Raw genomic sequence first — 22,201 nt, 5'->3', positions numbered from 1 at the left:
GACACCTCCTTTGCCTTTGTATTTGGCATCTTTAAAATTTATTTCTTCATTTTTCTAAAATTAATGTTTAATAAGTTGCTATTAAAAGAAGGTCCTGCTTGAGCTGCTGTGGGGGTCCACGAAGACCTCCCCAGCTTCTTCTGTGGGTCTATGTTTAAGCTGCATTCAGCCCCTACATGCTGGGATTGCTTTTACTCTTAGCTACATGGGGTTTGGACCATAATAAATGATTTTGCTGAGTTGTTGGTTTTCATTGGAATGATCATTTCTCCTGTGAGCAGGTAATACATCTTTTGCTTCCTTTAAGGCTGAAAATCAACTCAGTGAAAAATTACCTTTCCCCCTCCAGTTTAGGATTAGTCTGAACCACATTAAGTGTTAAGAAAGGCTTAATAAAGATGTATGAATCTGGATACACATATCACAATAATCAACATGACCATCAGCTTTCTCCCCTTAAATTCCCATCCCAAAGTACACCTCATCTTCATAGCACTGGACCTTACTCTCTCATCAACTGCACATTTGTGGGGAAACCAAAAAAAAGAGGGGTGAAGCAACATGGAGGTCATCAGTTTTAGAAGCAGTCCAGGAATATTCCTGTTGTGGAACTTTGACTCAATTCTGGGGCACTAAGCAAGCACCTGAAGTTTCCTGGTTCTGCTTCTAAACTAGCAATTGATTTTCAGTTACATCCAATTAATTTTTAAAAAATTTATATTTTTTTCCCCCCCTCTTCTTTTTCTTCTAAGGCTCTGGCATCACATAGAGTAAATAAAGGGCAGATTAAAATACGGTCTAAATACAGCATTGGGTGTACAGTCGCTGAAGGAATAGGAATAGTTTTGGAAGAAGTCATTCTGGTCTCTTGAGGCAATCAGCAGTGGTTTCTAACTCTTCTTTTAAAAGATGTTATTTGAAAGGCAAAATGCAATTGAACAAGAAGCATGTTTAAATAACACCCAGGTTGTAACAGAAATAGAGAAACCCCAGCAAATGGGAAGTCAAAGCTGACATTTGGAATCACAGGATCCCACATTAGTCTGCAGCTAGGATTCCCAACTCTTTCCCCCTTCCCCCTATGTCAGAGCTCTAAGGTTACTAACATTTCATGTTCTGTACCACATTTTGGTCAGATATTAACAGCAGCCCTTCCAAGCTATCTGCTGGAGCTGGCAATGTCATTCCTACAACCCTCACTTGAAGCCTTAGGCTTCTGCCAAGCATAGGACATACTGGGACATAAATATAGATGAATAAACCAAATCTATTTATTTATCCTGGGTATTACAAACTCTAGGTGATCCAGCAGGCTGTAGAGAAACCCTCAAAATATTACAGCCACCAGCAAATCCCTGAATAGGATGGAATTCCCTTAGGATTCTTTCCCATTCCATTTGTTCCTTTCCCCATCCATTCGGGGAGAACCACTTTGTGAACAGCATCCTGTAGCATTTCTTTCCTCCCTGTGATAGGAAAGATGCAGGAACTGAGAAAAGAACAGTTCTCTTCTATGGCCAGTGGTACTTACCCTCAGCTGCTGCTGAGGCTCTAGGTGGCCTCAACAGCATTTGGCTGCTTCCCTTCCTGCTTGTGTGGTCTCAGGCAGAACGGATGAGGCTGTCCAGGATGGTGCCCTTGGCTTCGCATGGGTCTTGGGTAGTAATACAAGCAGGACTCATCAGTTCAAACACTCATTTGACCCTCACTGATAAAACCAGTGGAAAAAGGGACACAACTGCAGCACTCCAAGCAGCTGGATGACGCCAGCTTCCTCAGGGCTTGGTTTCTTTTCACAGTTCTTCCCCTTTTTAAATGGATGTGCCTCTTTGCAGCTCTCTTGCTTTACATTTTTTTTTTTTTTTTTTGCAAGCAGTTGCTCATTTCTGGTAGCTTCTTCCAAGCTCCCCCAGCAAGGGTCCCCTGAGATCTTCATTCCCCAGTTTGTCTGTCTTGCAGCCACATCCCTGGCTTTCCAGAACAACACAGAGGCCATGGTGCTTCTGGAAGGGGGAAAAGTGTGAGAGCTGCTGACTTTCTTCCTGGCTGGTTGGTGTCTCGAGCTGACTGAGCAGCCTGAAGAGCTCAGAGCTTGGGGAAGCAGCAGAAACAGAGGGATAAGGGAAGCAAGAAAAAGTTGTTCCTTCCAGGTTTGGAGCAGGGGTGGAGTTTTGAAGAATCTGATAGCATCCACTTCCCAAAGTGTGGGTTTGGTGGGTGGTTTTTGTGTGTGTGTGCACAAACCACATGATTCTTAATGTTATCTCCAAAACTCTGCTGTCTTCATCTGTCCTTTCCATATCCCACATTCAGAGGTGCAGTGTGACAGAGCTTGGGATGCTCTGATTCAGCCAACAGCTGGATGTAGCATGCAGATTATATTCTGGATGCAGAGAGTATGCAAGGAGCTGTAGAAAGCTTTTAAGTCTGACTGAGGAGCACATAACTAGGTTAGATCTCCTGAGTCAGATTTCAGTCCCCTGGAATTGTAGGGAGCTATGTCACATAAATTCTTGTGTGGCTTAAAATGTCACATAAACTCTTGTGTGACATCTATTCTTTCACCAGTGTACATCGGGGCAACTTTCCAAATGTCAGTGAGCTACTAGAAGGAAATGGGAACTCTGAACTAGGGTAATAGACAGAGAAAAGGGCTGGGGGTAAAAAAAAGATGCATGCTGCAGAAAATGAGGTTCTGTTTGGACTTAGTTTAGCCTCTGACTTTCAATGCCTGACTTTCAGTCTCTGCTGACCAAGATGAAGTAGAGAATGGCAGAAATTTAGCACATAAAGAGCGAGACAAGAAAGCTTTTACCACTTGGTGGTTTAGAAATAGCTTTCCAGCTGGTAAAGGCTAAATATTTGCCTTTTATAAGCATGTACAGGTACAGGCACACACACACACAGACACACTTCTTTCATGGAACTAAACAATTTCCTACATACCTGGCTTCTGTTGCTCTCTGAACCTCACCACTGTGCTTTCTTCCCTCGACCCCCTCCATGCAGGATGGTCCGCACGCTCTACGCCCTCAGCGCCGTGTTTCTCCTGATGGGATTTCTGCTCCCCGCAGCAGAAGGGAGAAAAAGGAACCGCGGCTCTCAAGGTGCCATCCCTCCTCCCGACAAAGACCAGCCCAATGATTCAGAGCAAATGCAGACGCAGCAGCAGCAGCAGTCGGGCTCCAGGCATCGGGAGCGAGGCAAAGGCAGCTCGATGCCTGCCGAGGAGGTGCTGGAGTCCAGCCAGGAGGCGCTGCACATCACCGAGCGCAAGTACCTGAAGCGGGACTGGTGCAAAACCCAACCCCTCAAACAGACCATCCACGAGGAAGGCTGCAACAGCCGCACCATCATCAACAGGTTCTGCTACGGCCAGTGCAACTCCTTCTACATCCCCAGGCACGTCCGGAAAGAAGAAGGCTCCTTCCAATCGTGTTCCTTCTGCAAGCCCAAGAAATTCACCAGCATGACTGTTACCCTCAATTGCCCTGAGCTGCAGCCCCCGCGGAAGAAGAAGAGGATCACCCGGGTGAAGGAGTGCCGGTGTATATCCATCGACTTGGACTGACCGGGCTGTGGGGGTTGCACTCTGACTGTATGCAGGCATTGCCAGTGGGAGAGCGAGTGGCATGAGTTAGCATGCCTTCAAGGCTGGGCAAAACTGAAGGACCCTAAAACAAGCAAAAAAAAAAAAAGCCCCCCAAAACAAAACAAAACAAAAAACAAAACTCCCCCAAAAAACAAAAGGGGGGGGGGAGGAAATCGATTTATGGGAAGGGCACGCAGCTCTGTGTGTGTGTGAGGGAGAAAAGGCATGTGTACAAGTAGATGTCTGAATGTTCACTACCAGAAAAACATTTAACAGGGGTATGAAATGCTAGAGCTATTTGCCTGCAGTCATCAATTAGGTTTCCCAGAGTATATTCACACTTTTTTGTCGCTTGCTGGGAAAGCGGAGCTGTGGCTTTTGCTAACGTTCACCTGCTGTGCTGTTTGCTTTTACTGTATTAAGAGAAGCATCCGAGTGAGAGGACAACATAGTTGAAAGCATGAAGCTATTCTTAAATATGAAGTAGTCACACAAAAAATAAAGTAAAAAAAATAATTTAAAAAAAGAAGGGAAAAAAAAAAAGGCAGTTTAAAGCATAGCAAAAGCCCCTCACCGAAAATAGCAGCTGCAACAAGAGATTGTAACATGCTTCTTCAAAACAAATAACTGTAAGCCAAAAGCCACGTCTGAAGAACAATGGGGGGACATGGAAGTGTTGAAAAGTCCACCATAGGTGGATGGAAAACAGAGCTACAGCAAGTCAGAAAGCAAAAGGCCAAAGCAAGTAGTCATAAAGAGGACCAAAGGGAGTAGAAAAAGGAGAGAGAGATAAATAGGAAGATGCAGAGGAAGAGGTGTTGTCTTCTGTTTACATTTTGCTTTAATTTATATACCTAGTCATATATTGCATAAATTAAAGAGAAACTATATACAAGGCTATAAATATACTGCTGAGTTCTGCTGGCTCTCTGCAGCAACCAAAATCTCTTCTCGTGCCACTAGATCCATTTGTTGTCTTCTGTTTCTGCTATTAGCTACTCTTCATTATCTACATAAAGAAATATATATGCAGCAGCTTTTACTCCTGGATATCTATACAGAATCACAGAATGTTAGAGGTTGGAAGAGACCTCCAGAGATCATCCATTCCAAGCCCCCTGCCAGAGCAGCATCACCCAGGGGACTCTGCACAGGAATGCAGCCAGGTGGGGTTGGAAAGTCTCCAGAGAAGGAGACTCCACAATCCCTCTGGCAGCCTGCGCCAGGGCTCTGGCACCCTCACTGTAGAGAAGTTTCTCCTCATGTTGTGCTGAAACCTTTTATGTTCAAGTTTGTCTCCATTGTTCCTCATCTAATTACTGTGCACCACCCAAAAGAGCCTGGCCCCCTTCACTTGACACCCACCCCTCAGCTATTGATAGACATTGATCAGATCCCCTCTCAGCCTTCTCTTCTCCAGACCAAACAGCCCCAGGGCTCTCAGGCTCTCTTCACAGGGGAGATGCTCAAGTCCCCAAATCATCCTCCTGGCTCTCTGTTGGACTCTCTCCAGCAGGTCTCTGTCTCTCTTGAACTGGGGAGCCCCAAACTGGACACAATACTCCAGGTGTGGTCCACTCCACAAGTGTGGAGACTCCATTGTGTGGATCCAGAGTCTCCTTTTTTTTCCATTTTTACACCCATAACATTAAAAAAAAAAAAAAAAGCCCCCAATATATCCACAGCACAGGCACAAACTCTTCCTAACCCAGATGAAGTAGAGAATGGCAGTAATTTAGTACTTAAAAAGAGAGGCAAGAATTAAAACAAGCATCATGTGAGTGCAAAGGCAATAACCACACAAGAGACAAAAGGCACCACATTCATGACTAGTAAACATTGTATTGTGGTGGTTATTTTAGCTTTGCCACAGGCATGCAGCTTGGGGAAAAAAAAAAAGAAAGAAAAAAAAAAGAGAGAGATACAGAACTTTTTGCCAGCAATAATCCTCCTTTTTTTGTTTGTTTGTTTGTTTGTTTTTAATGTATCTGTTACCACAAACTTACATCTAAACTGCATTTGGACTAAGTAAAGAGAATGGCCTGCAAACTAGGGCTAACTGCCCCTCTCATGTGGGGGGGAAAGAAAAGAAAACAACATAAAAGGGGATCCCACTGCTTCCAACAGCTTGATGAATCTCACCTGTGAGGTTATCCTGCCTTTTATTTCCTTCAGGATTAGAAGCTTCAACTTGATCAGGGCTGTAGGTTTTGATAAGAGCACAGAAGGTCCTGCAGAGGAGGAACCACAAAACATTAGAGGTTAGGAGGTCGTCTGGTGAGGTGGACCCTGAGCTATTGAACCCTGGAGGCAGCCCTTCCACGCACAGTGCCCTTGCTTTCCTGAGTGCTTGCTGGGAAGCCTCGTGGGGGGTGGGAGGGGGTGGTATCTTGCTGGCTGCAACTCACACCACATGGTATGAGTTTGCTCCTGCTGTCCTGGGTACTGGCTTTGCAAGGACACTTTCAAACCCTGGATGCTGAAGAGCTCCCCGGGTGGTGCTGCACACCTCCCTGCTGTACCTGTGGGGCTTTGGTATCTGGCCTGTCCAGTGAGGTACTGAGGGAAAGGCATGACCCTGTGCCAGGGTCAGCACTGGGCCTGAAAACAGAGCTGGCATCACTGATGTGAGAGAAATGGGAGTTAGGTCCACACGAATCGTACGATGGGGCTTGGCTAGTCCAGGGCTCAGGTTCCCCCTCCAGCAAGGATGCTCTCCAGCATCCACTGCTGGTGCAGCCCTCCTCCCTCACCTCAGATGCCTCAGCCACAGGAAAGCTGAGGAAGACAACTCTGCTCTTATTGACACGTCCAAAGGGAAACACACAGCAGCAAGTGGCAGGTCACAGATGTGCATGGGGGCTGCCCCAGCTGCTGCTCAGCCACTGGGGACATCCTGCACCTCTGCAAGGAACAGATTCCCACTGCTGTGGGGGCTGCACTTGCAAGATGAAGAGCTTGCAGCTCCTTGATTGGTTGATTGATTGATTGATCCTACTACCAATGCATTCCACCTGTGTGTACTCTTCTTCAGCAGGTTTGACACATTTCTTGGTGGAGGTACAGGAGATATGTTTCCACTGTGTGGAATGTGAATAGTTAAACACAGAAGGATAGGGATATTTAATGATATTATTAAGACAAATTCTCTTTCATTGGCACTAGTCAGGGGTAGTTTGCCTTTTAAAGTCCTTTTTGTTTGTTTGGTTTTTTTGTTTGTTTGTTTTTGAGTTGGTTTGCAGGGGAAAGGACCAATCTCTGCTGAAGGTTTGGTGGAGGCTAGGGTTTGTGGTCAAGAAATGGGAACACCTTAAAACTGAGATTATTTTTCTTTCTTGATGTGAAGCTGACAGCAAAACTTAGTGACTGTCCAGTCCCTTAAACCCTTAGCCAAGGAATGGGAACACCTTAAGACTGAGATTATTTTTCTTTCTCCATGTGAATCTGACAGCAAAACTCAGTGACTGTTCAATCCTTAATCCCTTAGCCAAGAAATGAGAACACCTTAAGACTGAGGTTATTTTTCTTTCTTCATGTGGAGTTGACAGCAAAACTCAGTGACTGTTCAGTCCTTAATCCCTTATCCAAGAAATGAGAACACTTTAAGACTAAGATTATTTTTTTCTTCATGTGGAGCTGACAGCAAAACTCAGTGACTGTTCAGTCCCTAATCTCTTATCCAAGAAATGAGAACACTTTAAGACTGAGATTATTTTTCTTTCTTCATGTGGAGCTGACAGCAAAACTCAGTGACTGTTCAGTTCTTAACCCCTTAGCCAAGGAATGGGAACACTTTAAGACTAAGATTATTTTTCTTTCTTGAAGTGGAGCTGACAGCAAAACTCAGTGACTCTTCAGTCACTTAAACCCTTAGCCCTCAGCAAATCTTCAGCCATTCCTGGCTCCTTTCTTTAAGACCAGGCTTACACTCTGAAGGGAAATTGATGAAAACTTTACAGATATATTTTTTTGGTGTGTTCCAAACCAGCCTGTGCACAGATCACGCCAGAGGAACTCCCCTCAAAGCAGGTTCCCCTCCTCCCCTCCCCTCCCCACTCCCTCTTCCCTCCTCTCCAATATATAAATCTGATGCAAAGAACTTCTATGAATTGCTTAGTTCTTGCCTGAGAGTAAGAAAGTTCTGCTAACTTGAAGTCATACCAGATATTTAATATTGACCATAAGATGTATTTAAATGTCTGGTTTATTCTAAAACAAAAAACAAACCCCCCAAAACCAACAAAACCCCAACCAAACAATGGACTGCATAACCTAAGGCTGCAGCCTTTTCATGCTCAGCCTCACAAAGCAAAACTTGGTTTAAAATGAAGTTTTAATTATTTTGTAACTGAATACAATTGGAGGTTTGGGTTTGGTGGTGTTTTTTTTTTAATTGTTGTTTTGTTTGTTTTTTCCCCTCTCCCAGCATTCTGTATGTCATTTTAACCACTAGTAACAAATAAATAAAATATCTTCTGCAGCCCATGCCTATTGTTGGTTTGCTTTTTTCCCCCCCCTTCCTTAAATTTCCAGCTCTTTCTGGATCTGTTGTGCTTTACTCTGACTTCTCTAATTATAAAAGGGCTCCCATTATGACAAGGAGACACAGAGGCAAGCAGTGGGCTCCACATGGCTACTTCAAAAAGGGCTTTTAAATGAGCTCTGTCACTTCCCCCCTCACCCTCCCACGATTTATAGGAGGAAAATCTCAATCTTTGCTCACACTTTTTTTCCCCCTTTGTAAGCCACAGAGTGACACTTCCAAATATAAATAAGCCTTGAACCTTTGCAGAGTCACAGCTGGAGTCAGCCTGCCCTGCCTTACACCTAGCTCAGTTTTACGTTGAGCTAGCAGTTTACTCCCACTTGTAGGAGAAAAGGAGTAAGGAAAGTCCTTACAGTACAGCACATGACAAGCTGTAAATCATAGAATCATAGAATCAGTCAGGGTTGGAATGGATCACAAGGATCATCCAGTTCCAACCCCCCTGCCATGGCCAGGGACACCTCACACTACAGCAGGCTGGCCAGAGCCTCATCCAGCCTGGCCTTAAACACCTCCAGGGATGGGGCCTCAACCACCTCCCTGGACAACCCATTCCAGGCTCTCACCACTCTCATGGGGAAGAACTTCTTCTTCATTTCCCATCTGAATCTCCCCACTTCCAGCTTTATTCCATTCCCCCCACTCCTATCACTCCCTGACACTCTCAGAAGTCCCTCCCCAGCTTTCTTGTAGCCCCCTTCAGATACTGGAAGGCCACAGGAAGGTCTCCTCAGAGCCTTCTCTTCTCCAGACTGAACAGCCCCAACTCTCTCAGTCTGTCCTCATAGGAGAGCAGCTCCAGCCCTCTGCTCATCCTGGTGGCCCTTCTCTGGACACCTTCCAGCATGTCCAGATCCCTCTTGTAATAGGGGCTCCAGGACAGAGGAGTAGGAAAATCATCATAGAAGAGCACAGGAAGATCTGTGCCTGCTGGCAGCACTTGAGCAAGGCTGGGCTTCAGGAAGGACTGTGACACACAGGCAATATAACTGCACTGCTGAGTTCCACTGGCTCTGTACAGCAACCAACATCTCTTCTCATGCCACTAGATCTATTTGTTGTCTTCTCTCTGCTGTCACTCTTCATTATCTGCATAGAGAAATATATATGCATCAGCTTTTACTCCTGGGTACCTATACAGAATCACAGCATCACAGTACATTAGAGGTTGGAAAGGACCTCCAGAAATCATCCAGTCCAAGCCCCCTGCCAGAGCAGCATCACCCAGGGGACTCTGCACAGGAAAGCATCCAGGTGGGTTTGGAAAGTCTCCAGAAAAGTAGACTCCACAACTCCCCTGGGCAGCCAGTTCCAGGGCTCTGGGACCCTCACTGTAGAGAAGTTTCTCCTCATGTTGAGCTGAAACCTCCTCTGTTCAAGTTTGTATCCATTGTTCCTTGTCTAATTACTGCACACACCCAGAAGAGCCTGACCTCCTCCACTTGACCCCCACCCCTCAGCTATTGATAGACATTGATCAGATCCCCTCTCAGCCTTCTCTTCTCCAGACTAAACAGCCCCAGGGCTCTCAGCCTCTCTTCACAGGGGAGATGCTCAAGTCCCCTAAGCATCCTCCTGGCTCTCTCTTGGACTCTCTCCAGCAGGTCTCTGTCTCTCTTGAACTGAGGAGCTCCAAACTGGACACAGGATTGCAGCTGTGGTCTCACCAGAGTAATGGTATAAATTTTACCTTTCCAGCCTGCCACCCTGTCAGATGTGTCAGGGTCTTGCTCAGTCATTGCAGACCCTCATGCAGTCCTGCTCTCTGCAGTAGTGGTATCCCACCTGAAGAAGAAAGCAGCTCTGACCTGGGGCCATCCTCTTGCTGAACCAGACTGAGAAGGGTCTCTGGTTTCACATGGACCTCTGAGGAGTGATACAAGGGCAGCAATTCTCAGCTGCACACCTTTTAAGCCAAAGGAATGAGTGACAGGATACACAACTCCATGAGGAGAAAGCATGTCTTGTGTTTCTCCATGGCACACAGATACCCAGAGAGAAGGAGCAGAAGGCACATTTCCAGCTCTGAAAAGGTGACTGCTTCTAAGAGCCATTGTGTTCTTCCTTCATGCAGTAATGGAACTGAAGGTCTTTAAGAAAAGATTTGATGTGGCACTTGGTGCCATGATGTGGTGTTGGGTCACAGGCTGGGCTTGATGATCTTGGAGGTCTTTTCCAGCCTCAAGAATTCTGTGACTCTGTGATTCTGTGAACAGTCTACTAGCACTGCTTGTCTGAGGTCTTTTGAAGCTGGGCTTTGCTGGTTCAGTCTTCCTTCTCTTCTAGCCTTCTCTGCTTCTAAAAATCACTGAAAGAATAACATGAAAATCATTATTTTTAGCAGGCAATCAACTTTTTTTCCTTGTCTGAGGTATGGGCCCTGTTGGACAGAGTATGCATCCTTGAGGAGGTGTGAATAAAGCGGTTTATTTCAATACTGAAAGCACAGAGTAAAACCTGCTGGACTTACCTGTCTGGTGCTCTGTAGTACCAAGGTCTTACTACTTATATGCTAACAAGTTCAGGCTTTTATGTTTCATGGAACCATAGAATCACAGAATGGTCCAGGCAGGAAGGGACCTCCAAAGGTCATTCAGTCTGACCTCCCCTCTGCACTCAGCAGGGACATCCCCAATTAGATCAGGCTGCCCAGGGCCTCATTGAGCACCACCTTGAATATCTCCAGGGATGGAGCCTCATCCACCTCCCTGGACAACCTGTTGCAGTGTTCCAGCAGCCTCCTGGTGCAGAACTTGTTCCTCACATCCAATGTCAATCTGCTCTGCTCTCATTTCAAACCATTGTCCCTGGTACTGTCCCTGCAGGCCTTTGGGAACAGTCCCTCTGCAGCCTTCTTGGAGCCCCTTCAGGTCCTGGCAGGCTGCTCTTAGGTCTGCCTGGAGCCTTCTCTTCTCCAGGCTGCACACCCCCAGCTCCCTCAGCCTGTCCTCAGAGCAGAGCTGTTCTGATTCCCTGAGCATTATTGTAGCCTCCTCTGGACCCTCTCCATCAGGTCCATCTCCTTCCAGTATTGAGGGCTCCAGACCTGCACACAGTGCTCCAGGTGAGGTCTCCCCAGAGCAGAGCAAAGTGGCAGAATCACCTCTCTGGCTCTGCTGGCAATGCTGCTTGGGATGCAGCTCAGGCTGGGATTTGCCTTCTGTGCTGCAAGCTCACACTGCCTGCTCTGTCCATGCTCATGCTTGGCTCAACACACCAGCTTAGACCTGAAGCCACATCCACTGTGTGCTGTACAGAGTTACACTGATCCAAAGCAGCTAACAGAGAGAGAATTCACACCTCTCAAGCAGCTCTCAGGGGCACCTCTAGCACCAGCACCAGCTTTTCCCTCTCTCCCCAGTGAGAAAGGCTGGAATTCTGCCTAGGGTTCCTGTGTGTGCTCTGTCACCCATGTGCTGGGCACTCCAGTCATACACACACATATTACAGGACTGAGGCATCAGGAGCACGTCAGATATGATGAGCATGAGTGTGGTGGTTTGAAATTATCCCCCACCCCTCAACTCATCTGAGAGAATTACACCCCACCCCCCAGAATAAAACTTGCCAGACCAGCTCAGATTGGGATGGAAGCAAATGAAGCTCTATTGACAAGCAAAACTACACCTAGAAATATGAGATGCAATGAATATGGACAAAATATGCAACATTTACAGGTATTTACAACTTATAAACAACACAGGCACCCTCCTGGACAAAACCAGGGGGTTAGCAATAGCTTCCCCCTCTTCCCCTCACTGGACAACGGCAAAGAGCAAGAGGAGAGAAGCAGAGAGTAGTTGTTAGTGCTTAGCCACAACAAAGAAACACAGCCAGGGGCAGCAACAACCAAGCAAAAGCTACCAGCTGGTATCAGCTAGAGTGAAGAAGCTGAAAAGAGAAAGAGTTTATCCAACTAACTCTATGTCAGTCATCAGGGCAATGAATGGGATGATTTAGACCTCATCATTATTTTCCCTTTACATCCTTGATGATCTTGAAAGCTCCTTTCCAATCCCTAACATCCTAGGAGCCTATGATCCAATGGCAATTTATTTACACTCAACCACTTTCTACTAAAGACCTGTGGAAGATTTCCTAGGCATCAGCCTGAAACTGCCACAATGTGCAGGCCAGCTGAGCAACACATGCACACAGGAGGTGTGGGGTGTCCTGCATGGGGCAAAGTAGCATGCAACCTGCAGGCTCTGCTCCAGCTGGCTGTCAGCAGTGGTGCTTGGCTGGGGAGAGGGACACTGCATCTGCAGAAAGGATGAAGCTGTAGTTTGGGATTTACCTGCTCCTGAGGAACAAACAAAAAGCAATGGAGGACAGAATCACAGAAGCATTCAGGTTGGAAGAGACCCTCAGGCTCACCAAGTCCAACCCACAACCCTACTCTACAAGGCTCACCCTTAAACCAGAGCCCCAAGCACCACATCCAAACTACATTGAAACACAGCCAGGCTTGGGGATTCCACCACCTCCCTGGGCAGCACATTCCAATCCCTGACCACTCCTGCCATGAAAAAATATTTCCTCATGTCCAGTCTAAACCTACCCAGATGCAGTTTGAGGCCATTCCCTCTTGTTCTATCACTAATGACCTGTGAGAAGAGACCAGCAGCAGCCTCTCCACAATCTCCTTTCAGGTAGTTGTAGAGAGCAATGAGGTCTCCCCTCAGCCTCCTCTTTTCCTGATGCTTCTCTCTGCTAGCCACCATACAGGAGTAAATCTAGAGGTGGGAGTTCCCAAAGCTTTCCTAAGGGAGAAGCACCAAGTCACTGGTAGAAGACTGAGATAAGAATGCTGGGGTTGTTCAGCCTGGAGAAGAGAAAATTCCAGGGAGACCTTGGAGCAGCCTTCCGTCATTCCTGACGGGGCTACAGGAGGGCTGAGGAGGGACTTTTGACAAGGGCTTGTAGTGATAGGATGGGAGGCACTGGCTTTGAGCTGGGAGAGGGCAGATTGAGACTGGAGATGAGGAAGAAATTCTCTACAATGAGGGTGGTGAGACACTGGAACAAGTTGCCCAGGGAGGCTGTGGATGCCTTCTTCCTGGAGGTGTTCAAGGACAGCCTGGATGAAGCCTTGAGCAACCTGGGCTGGTGTGAGGTGTCCCTGTCCATGGCAGAGGGTTGGAACTGGACGAGCTTTAAGGTCCCTTTCAACCCAACCCATTCTATCAACCTGTGAACCTATGAAGTCCAGCAGTCAATATTGGCAGAAGAAGATCTGTAATTCTTTTCTGAGTCATTTGGCTTACCTGGATGGTTGCACTACCCAAAGCCTTCTGAAGGGCAGAGCTGCATCACTTGAAGTCTCAGAGAATGAAAAAAACAAAACAACCACCATGGGTATTTGGATTTAGCCAAAACCCCTGGAGAGATCACTGGCACAGATTTCAAATGGACATCAGACCTTGGCCTTAGGCTCTCAAAAAGATTAATAAGATTCCGAAACTTTGCTTTACTTTGCCTCTCTGCTCTACCCGCATGGGAACCTTGCTGATGACTTTGAGGTCCCTTTTGACAACGTCTGGCTGCTGGCTGCATGAACTGCTCCTCCAGCTTTAGTGGTCTGGGTGGGAGGAGTTCAGAAATTTGAACTGCCACTTGCTCCCTTGCCTGCTAGTTTCTAAAAACACTGAAAACAAAATCAATAATCTGATTATTAATTAATAGCTGAAGGGATCCTGCAGGAAGGCTGCAGAGGGACTTCTCATCAGGGTGTCCAGAGACAGGCCAAGGGGGAATGGGTTGAAGCTGAGGCAGAGCAGGGTTAGAGTGGAGCTGAGGAAGAAGTTCTTCAGTAGGAGGGTGCTGAGACTCTGGCACAGGCTGCCCAGGGAGGCTGTGGCTGCCTCCTGCCTGGGGGTGTTGAAGGCCAGGCTGGATGAGGCCCCAGGTCTAGTTGAGAGGTGTCCCTGGGCATGGTGGGGAGGTTGGATCAGAGGAGCTCTGAGGTCCCTCCCAACGTGAGCTATTCTAGGATGCTAAGCTTCCATGAAGCTGCCTCTTTTGAATGATCAGTGAGCAAGATAGGAGGATCAAATTATTTACTGACATAAAAGAAGAATGTTTGGGATCACATTATCCTCCTCCCCTCCCCCCAAACTTCTAAGCTGCAATGAGCAATAACTCCTCCTCACTGTGGTACAGATGGCAATCACATAGCTTGGGGATGCATCAAATGGAGGAGTTACAATAAAAGTCCTGCAAATCAAAGCTGAAATTGCAATGTTTGTGTTTCTTTGTTTTTTTTTTTTTAAAGGATGCCTTAATGGAAGCTGAAATACTGCAAGAGATCAAAAGAACAGAGGTTAAAATAGCATCTCCACCTCTGCCTGCAATAACTGAGAGCTATTTCTGATCCTTCTGCCTAGCAATAACTATATGGATTCTAGCAGCAAAGCAATTGGAAAGGCTTCATCTGCCAGTCACAGCTCATCTGGGACAGCAGCACTCAGATTCATTCATCATCATCTGAGAGTTCTACAGAGCAGGTTTGAATTAGTCCATGAGAAGTTTGCAGACCTTAATGTTGGTTTTCCTTTAAACTAAACTTTGCTGATTTTCTGTGTCCAGCAATTAGTACAAAGGCAGAGCCCCCCTTGGGTTCAAGAGACAGACTCTCAGCCTTGTATTAATGCATCCCGCTGGTCAGAGAAATAAAAGCTGTGCTGTAAGCCACACGAATTTCTCTCTCTAAACAAAGGTATCAAAAGCCTAGGAATGCATCAGGCATATTTAGAAGGCTGAAAAAATGTGCCTGTGAAGAGTTCATACATAAAAGTGTGGGTCAGTGTGCTGAGCTACAACACACTGCAGAAGCAATCAGCATGGAGTAAACTCAACAACGACAGCAAGTGCAGCTGCAGGCATGAAGAATTTGTGGGACAGGGTTGTGTGTCCTCAGGAAAGTTTATTTCTGGACAATTACACTTGGTGGCAAAGAGGAAGGCTAGCTGAACCTCTCTCCTTAGGATCTGAAGGACCTGGAGTGCTCCTCAAGGAGCAGATGCGCAAGGCACGCTCCCACTTTTGTTGTTTATGCTTTGACTCCAAAAGGGAACGAAGAGGAGGGAATTGAGATGCTTAAGTTGGAGCTAGCAAATAAAAAAGAGAAAGTAAAGCATGGCAAGAACTTACTGAATGGATCTAAATCCTATGGTAGGTAATTTGATCTAATTTTTGCAGAAAGGCAGATGCCAGATGTTTGCTGCACTTTGATCTTAATAACACTTTAGGCTGCAGACAATAAGATTGGTTTAAAATTTATTGTCTCTTTGATTTCTCCATTCTAATGCTTTTCAAATTCTTTACACAAGACAGATCTATATATAGGCAACTGGGGTGGCAGCAGAAGTGTTGTGTACTTAAGACATTCTTAAAAACCTCAGTGTGGAACAGTGTTTGCTGCTTCATGCATCAAAACAAAGCCAGATTTTTATGCCAGCAACATTCAATTTTCTCTTTTATTATAATGTCTCTTTTTATTTTGCATATGAAGTTCTGACTGTCCCATCTGTGGCACAGCTCCTTAACATGCTTTTATCTCCCACTAACCTTATTAAAAGCCCAGACAGTATATTAAATGAACATTAAGCAGCAGGAGTTGAAAGTTAAGTTAATCCATTCCCTTGCACTGGGGGTATGATCTAGGTAGATTTTTAGTTTCACTGTGGAGCTGTGGGTTAGGATCCTCTTTGGACAGAATGTGCTTTAAAAGGAGAGCTGCCACTGGATGCACATCACTGAAAGCCCCTGAGAAAGTATAACACCCAAGAGGCATCCAAAAACTGCTTCCAATGTGGATCTCCATGGTCAAGGAGGCCATTGCTCCATGAAGGCCCTAATCATCCTCGTGGCTTTCTGCTGAGAAGAATCCAGTGGAGAGCCAGGAGGATGCTTAGGGGACTTGAGCATCTCCCCTGTGAAGAGAGACTGAGAGCCCTGGGGGTGTTTAGTCTGGAGAGGAGAAGGCTGAGAGGGATCTGAGCAATGTCTATCAATAGCTGAGGGGTGGGTGTCAAGGGGAGGGGGCCAGGCTCTTTTGGGTGGTGCACAGTGATAAGACAAGGAACAATAGAGACAACCTTGAACAGAGAAGATTTCACCTCAATGTGAGGAGAAACTTCCTTACAGTGAGGGTGACAGAGCCCTGGAACTGGCTGCCCAGGGGAGCTGTGGAGTCTCTCTCCCTGGAGACTTTCCAACCCCACCTGGATGCATTCCTGTGCAGACTCCCCTGGGTGCTGCTGCTCTGGCAGGGGACTTGGACTGGATGAGCTCTGGAGCTCCCTTCCAACCTCTAATGTCCTGTGATACTGTGATACTGTGAATGTGAGCTGAACTCAGCTCACAGCTTCCAGCTTGGATCTCCATGGTCAAGGAGGCCATTGCTCCATGAATGTGAGCTGAACTCAGCTCCCAGCTGCTTATTAAGCAGCCTCAAGCTCCTAGCAGAGTGTCTCATGTATTCTCTGTTACTGGGAAACGGAATCACAGAATCAGCCAGGTTGGAAGAGACCTCCAAGATCACCAAGTCCAACTGATCATCCAATCCTAACTCATCAACCAGACCATGGCACTAAGTGCCTCATCCAGTCCCTTCTTAAACACCTTCAGAGATGCTGACCCCACCACCTCCCTGGGCAGCACATTCCCATGGCCAATCTCTCTGTCTGGGAAGAACTTTCTGAGCTCAAGCCTAAACCTCCCCTGGCACAGCTTGAGACTGTGTCCTCTTGTTCTGTTGCTGCTTGCCTGGTAGAAGAGACCAACCCCCACCTGGCTGCAACCTCCCTTCAGGTAGTTGTAGACAACCAACCAAAAGCAAGTGAGAGTGAGAACAAGCAGTGGAACAAGAACAATGATCAAAATGAAAGCAAACAGCAACAAAATGCTGCTGTGTGGCCTGGATGTCTTATCAGAAGTCTCTGGCAGAGTTCAGAGCCATCTGCCCCTTAGATCCATGCATGATGCCTCTAGACAGTTGGTTTCATTCTGCTCAGCCCAGGAGGCTGGAAGTTCAAAAAGTCAGAGGCAGCTTTCCTCTGAAGGAAGTTCTGAACTTCATCTGGCGATGAAACTGCAGGGCACAGCTACCTTGGCAGGTCTTGTCTGCCTGGCAGTGCCAATGGGCTAGCAGAAGTCTGCAGCCTCCCTGCTCTTGGACCACCAAGTGTAGTTCTTGCAACAAATTCCTTTGCAAGTCAAAAGAAAAAATCCTTCCTTCAGGATCAAATATTTTAGTTCATGACCAAGAACAAAACATAACTCACAGCTACAGGGTAATAAATATTCTTCTTTTCCTCTCACACAACCCTGACAAGTGAGAAGATTCCCTTTGCCTCACTCCAAGAGAGGAGTTGGGTAAAGCAAAACACTTCTCCAACGAGAGTTGCCTTAGGTCCTTCACATCTTTTATTCCTTATCTTTACTGCATCTCCAGAGCCAAAACTCCTTTCATGTACTCCTCTATCCTTATTTAGCACATTGAAGCCCTGTTGGCCTGTCTTGTTAATCCCTTCTGCCATAATGCATCTCCCACCTGTACCACTAGGGAAGGGGAATCACAGAATGGAATCCTAGAGTGGCTCAGGTTAGAAGGGACCTCAGAACTCATCTCCTCCACCCTCCCCACCATGCCCAGGGACACCTCTCACCCAGACTCAGCTGCTCAAGGCCTCATCCAGCCTGGCCTTCAACACCCTCAGGGAGGAGGCAGCCACAGCCTCCCTGGGCAGCCTGTGCCAGAGTCTCACCACCCTTGTACCAAAGAAAATAGCCTTAAAATGGTCCAGACCACATGCTTGCTGTATACATGCAGCTTCCATTTCTTCCACTGCTTTGCAGATGGAGGATTTATTACATGTCACTGAGACACTCCTCAGACTCAAAACTGGGGCTACTGGAAAAGGTTGGACAACCAGGTCACAAACCAGGGGGGCTTCATTGGCATTTGATTTCAGTTAGGAGGTGTGCAGGAGCCCTGGTTTGCTAACAAAGCAGGATGTGCTGGGAATCACAGAGGCTTTTTGCAACACCAGCCTTTATGCGTCCTAATTGAAAGGTGTGCAGGTCACAGACTCAGTCACAGAGTCACAGAAACATTCAGGGTGGAAGAGACCTTCAGCATCACCAAGTCCAACCCACAACCCTCCTCCACAAGGCTCACCCCTAAACCAGGGCCCCAAGCACCACAGCCAAACCACCTTGAAACACAGCCAGGCTTGGGGACTCCACCACCTCCCTGGGCAGCACATTCCAATTCCTGACCACTCTTGAGGGGAAAAAATTCTTCCTACTGTCCAGTCTAAACCTCCCCAGTCACAGCTTGAGGCCATTCCCTCTTGTTCTGTCACTAATGACCTGTGAGAAGAGACCAGCAGCAGCCTCTCCACAACCTCCTTTCAGGTAGTTGCAGAGAGCAATGAGGTCTCCCCTCAGCCTCCTCTGTTTCACACTACCCATCCCCAGCTCCTTCAGTTGCTCTTCATCAGATTTCTTCTCCAGGCCCTTCCCAGCTTCCTTGCCCTCCTCTGCCCTGCCTCCAGCACCTCCACATCTCTCTTGGACTGAGGTGCCCCAAACTGGACACAACACTCCAGGTGTGGCCTCCCCAGAGCTGAGTCCCAGGGGACAATCACTTTGTGCCACGCCATTAAATGTAATGGAAGCCACACGGGGAAAGGTTTTTTTAGCTTCCACATTTATCTTTACCAACACATGGAACCACCTTGAGCTGTTTTACTGTTGGTGAAAAAAAAAAGAAAGAAAGGGGGAAAAAAGAAGGTAGTGTCTATTTCACAGGAGAGGATAGGAAGTAAGAGTCAGCGTGATGGATGGTGGAGAGAAGCAGAGGGCAAGAGGGAAGAAATATGAGCACCAGGTACTGATCTCCAAGATGAGGTCTAGTCTGCTGTCAGGAGGTGTATGAATAGCTTATTAATAGCAGGAGAGATGTATGGGCACTGCTGTGAAAGGAGGAGAGGGCTCAGGCTGCATTCTGTGCTCAGAGAGAAGCCATCTGGACAGAGTGGAGGTTGTGTTTGTTAGAGCTGGGAGCAGACTGAGCAAGCACAAATAAAGCACACATCAGCTCCTCTGAAAACACTCACCTCAAGGCATGCAGCCAGCAGATGACTCTGCAGGACCCTCTGCTGTGCCCAGCCTGTCACTGTCCCAATCACCAACCCTGTCACTGTCCCCATCACCAACCCTGTCACTGTCTCCATCACCAGCCCTGTCACTGTCCCCATCACCTGCCCTGTCACTGTCTCCATCACCAGCCCTCTCTCTGTCCCCATCACCAGCCCTGTCACTGTCCCCATCACCTGCCCTGTCACTGTCTCCATCACCAGCCCTCTCTCTGTCCCCATCAACCCTGTCAATGTCAGGGAAGAACAAGGACTGTCAGGGAAATTTTCCTTTAATCCTCTGTAATGACCACATCCCACCATTGCTGAGCACCTCATCATTTGGAAGGATGTTGTATTCTCACCCCAGTTCTCCTCCCCTTTAACCTGACTGTCCCATCTTCCATCTGGGGCTGACACATTGGGGGAAAAGAAAGCCAAAAGCACTTGGTGAGGTGACACCAAAGGAGAGGTGTCCTGTAAAGTGGGATTTGGTGCTATTTCCCCATCACCCTTGCTGGCAAGAGAATTACTTTAGGGAGTAGTGGAATATCAGAACAGTATCTGCAGGGAACCCTCAGCACAAGTTCAGCAGCTTGCTGCTGAAATCTTTCACTGTCAGTGCCAGCACAACCAATGTCCCTGGGGAAGCAAACTGGTTTCTTGCTCCATGCCCACATTTTTTTAGTGATATTTAGGAAATGCTTCATTCAGTGCTGCAGGTCTTGCTTGATTTAGGCACCCAAGCCTCATCTCCAGTCACTTGCAATAAAACCAGCTGTTCTTTGTTCTGTTATTTATTCTCCAGATAAAACCAGCATCAGGCAATAAGGTTTGGTTCTGGATTTTTCAGATTTCAGAGGCTTAATTAATTCAGTTTGCTGCTGAACAGCTCATTGCCTGAGAGCTATGGAAATAGGTTCTCTGTGCCTCTAAGAATCAACCAGGCATAGAGCATATTCATGTAAAACATGACAAAGGAGCCACATTCTGGAGCCTTGCCCCAGGGCTCATTGTTGCTGTGATGATGTGAAGAATATGCAGAGTTTTCATTCAAGTCAAGCCAGCCTGGAAGCTGTGTGGCAGCTCTGATTTTCCCAGCTTCAGCCTTAGTCTGTGTGGCTTTGCATAAAACCCTAACGTGACAGCACAAGCTTGAACTGGGCTGGAGTTATGCAAGTTGCCAAAGCTTCTGTGTAGGGCTATGTTCATAGAATCAGAGAGTCATAGAGTCATAGAGCCATAGATTCATAGAATCATACTCATAGACTCATAGAGCCATAGAGACATAGACTCATAGAATCATAGTCACAGAGTCATAGAGCCATAGATTCATAGAATCATAGTCATAGAGTCATAGAGCCATAGTCATAGAGTCATAGTCATAGAATCATAGAATCATACAATCATAGAGTCATGGATAGAGTCATAGTCATAGAGTCATAGAATCATAGAGTCATAAACTCATAGAATCATAGAGTCATAGAGAAATAGAGTCATAGAGTCATAGAGTCATACAATCAGAGAGTCATAGATTCATAGAGTCGTAGAGTCATAGAATCAGAGTCATAGAATAATAGAGTCATAGAGTCATAGAGTCATAGAGTCATAAAGTCAAAGTCATAGAGTCATAGAGTCACAGAATCATAGAGTCATAGAATCATAGAGTCATAGTCATAGAGTCATAGAGTCATAGAGTCATAGAGTCATAGAATCATAAAGTCATAGAATCATAGAGACATAGAGTCATAGAAACATAGAGTTATAGTCATAGATTTACAGAGTCATAGAATAGTAGATTCAGAGAGTCATGGAATCATAGAGTCATAGTCATAGAGTCATAGAGTCATATTGTCATAGAATCACAGAGTCGTAGTCATAGACACATAGAGTAATAGCATCATAGAGTGATAGCGTCATAGAATCATAGAGTGATAGAGTGATAGAGTGATAGAGTCAAAAATCATAGAATGATAGAGTCATAGAGACACAGAATCATAGTCATAGAGTCATAGAGTCATAGAATCATAGAATCATAGAATGATAGAGGCATAGAGTTATAGAATTATAGAGTCATAGTCATAGAGTCATAGACTCATAGAGTCATAGACTCATAGCGTCATAGAGTCATAGAACCATAGAGTCATAGAGTCATAGAGTCAAAAATCATAGAATGATAGAGTCATAGACTCATATAATCATAGAGTCATAAAGTCAGAGTGTCATAGAATCATAGAGTCATAGAATCAGAGTCATAGTGTAATAGTCACAGAATCATAGAGTCATAGAGTCTTAGAATCAGAGTCATACAATCATAGAGTCATAGAGTCATAGAATCATAGAGTCATAGAGTCATAGATTCATAGAGTCATAGATTCATAGAGTAATAGTCACCGAATCTTAGAGTCATTGAGTCAGAGAATTATAGAGTCATAGAGACATAGAGTCATAGAATCATAGAAGCATAGAGTCATAGAGTCATAGAATCATAGAGTCATAGAGTCATGGAGTCATAGAGTCATGGAGTCATAGAGTCATAATCACAGAATCATAGAGTCATAGAGTCATGGAATGATAGAGTCGTAGAGTCATAGAATCATAGAGTCATAGAGCAATAGAGCCACAAAGTCATAGAATGATAGAGTCATAGAGTCGTAGAATCATAGAGCCATAGAATCATAGAGTCATAGAATAACAGAAGCATAGAGTCATAGAATCATAGACTCATAGAGTCATAGACTCATAGAGTCATAGAATCATGGAGTCATAGAGTCATAATCACAGAATCATAGTGTCATAGAGTCATAGAATCATAGAAGCATAGAGTCATAGGGTCATAGAATAATAGACTCATAGAGTCATAGAATCATAGAGTCATAGAGTCATAGAGTCATGGAGTCATAGAGTCATAATCACAGA

At 46.0% G+C, this 22,201-nt stretch overlaps 1 protein-coding gene across 2 annotated transcripts; it reads left to right on the top strand.

The window, feature by feature from the left end:
- The first annotated feature begins 3,010 nt into the window (after positions 1-3,010).
- On the top strand, positions 3,011-3,571 carry GREM1 (gremlin 1, DAN family BMP antagonist). 2 transcript variants are annotated; one of them, XM_054400629.1, is made up of 2 exons: positions 3,011-3,135; positions 3,247-3,571. In XM_054400629.1, the coding sequence occupies exons 1-2, from the start codon at positions 3,011-3,013 to the stop codon at positions 3,569-3,571; spliced, it is 450 nt and encodes a 149-aa protein (XP_054256604.1). The 2 variants fall into 2 exon arrangements, with proteins under 2 accessions (XP_054256604.1, XP_054256603.1); XM_054400628.1 differs by having other exon boundaries at positions 3,011-3,571.
- The last annotated feature ends 18,630 nt before the right edge of the window (positions 3,572-22,201 follow it).

Source organism: Indicator indicator, chromosome 4 (assembly GCF_027791375.1).
Source record: "Indicator indicator isolate 239-I01 chromosome 4, UM_Iind_1.1, whole genome shotgun sequence".
NCBI lineage: Eukaryota > Metazoa > Chordata > Aves > Piciformes > Indicatoridae > Indicator > Indicator indicator.
This window is presented reverse-complemented; position numbering and strand designations above follow the sequence as displayed.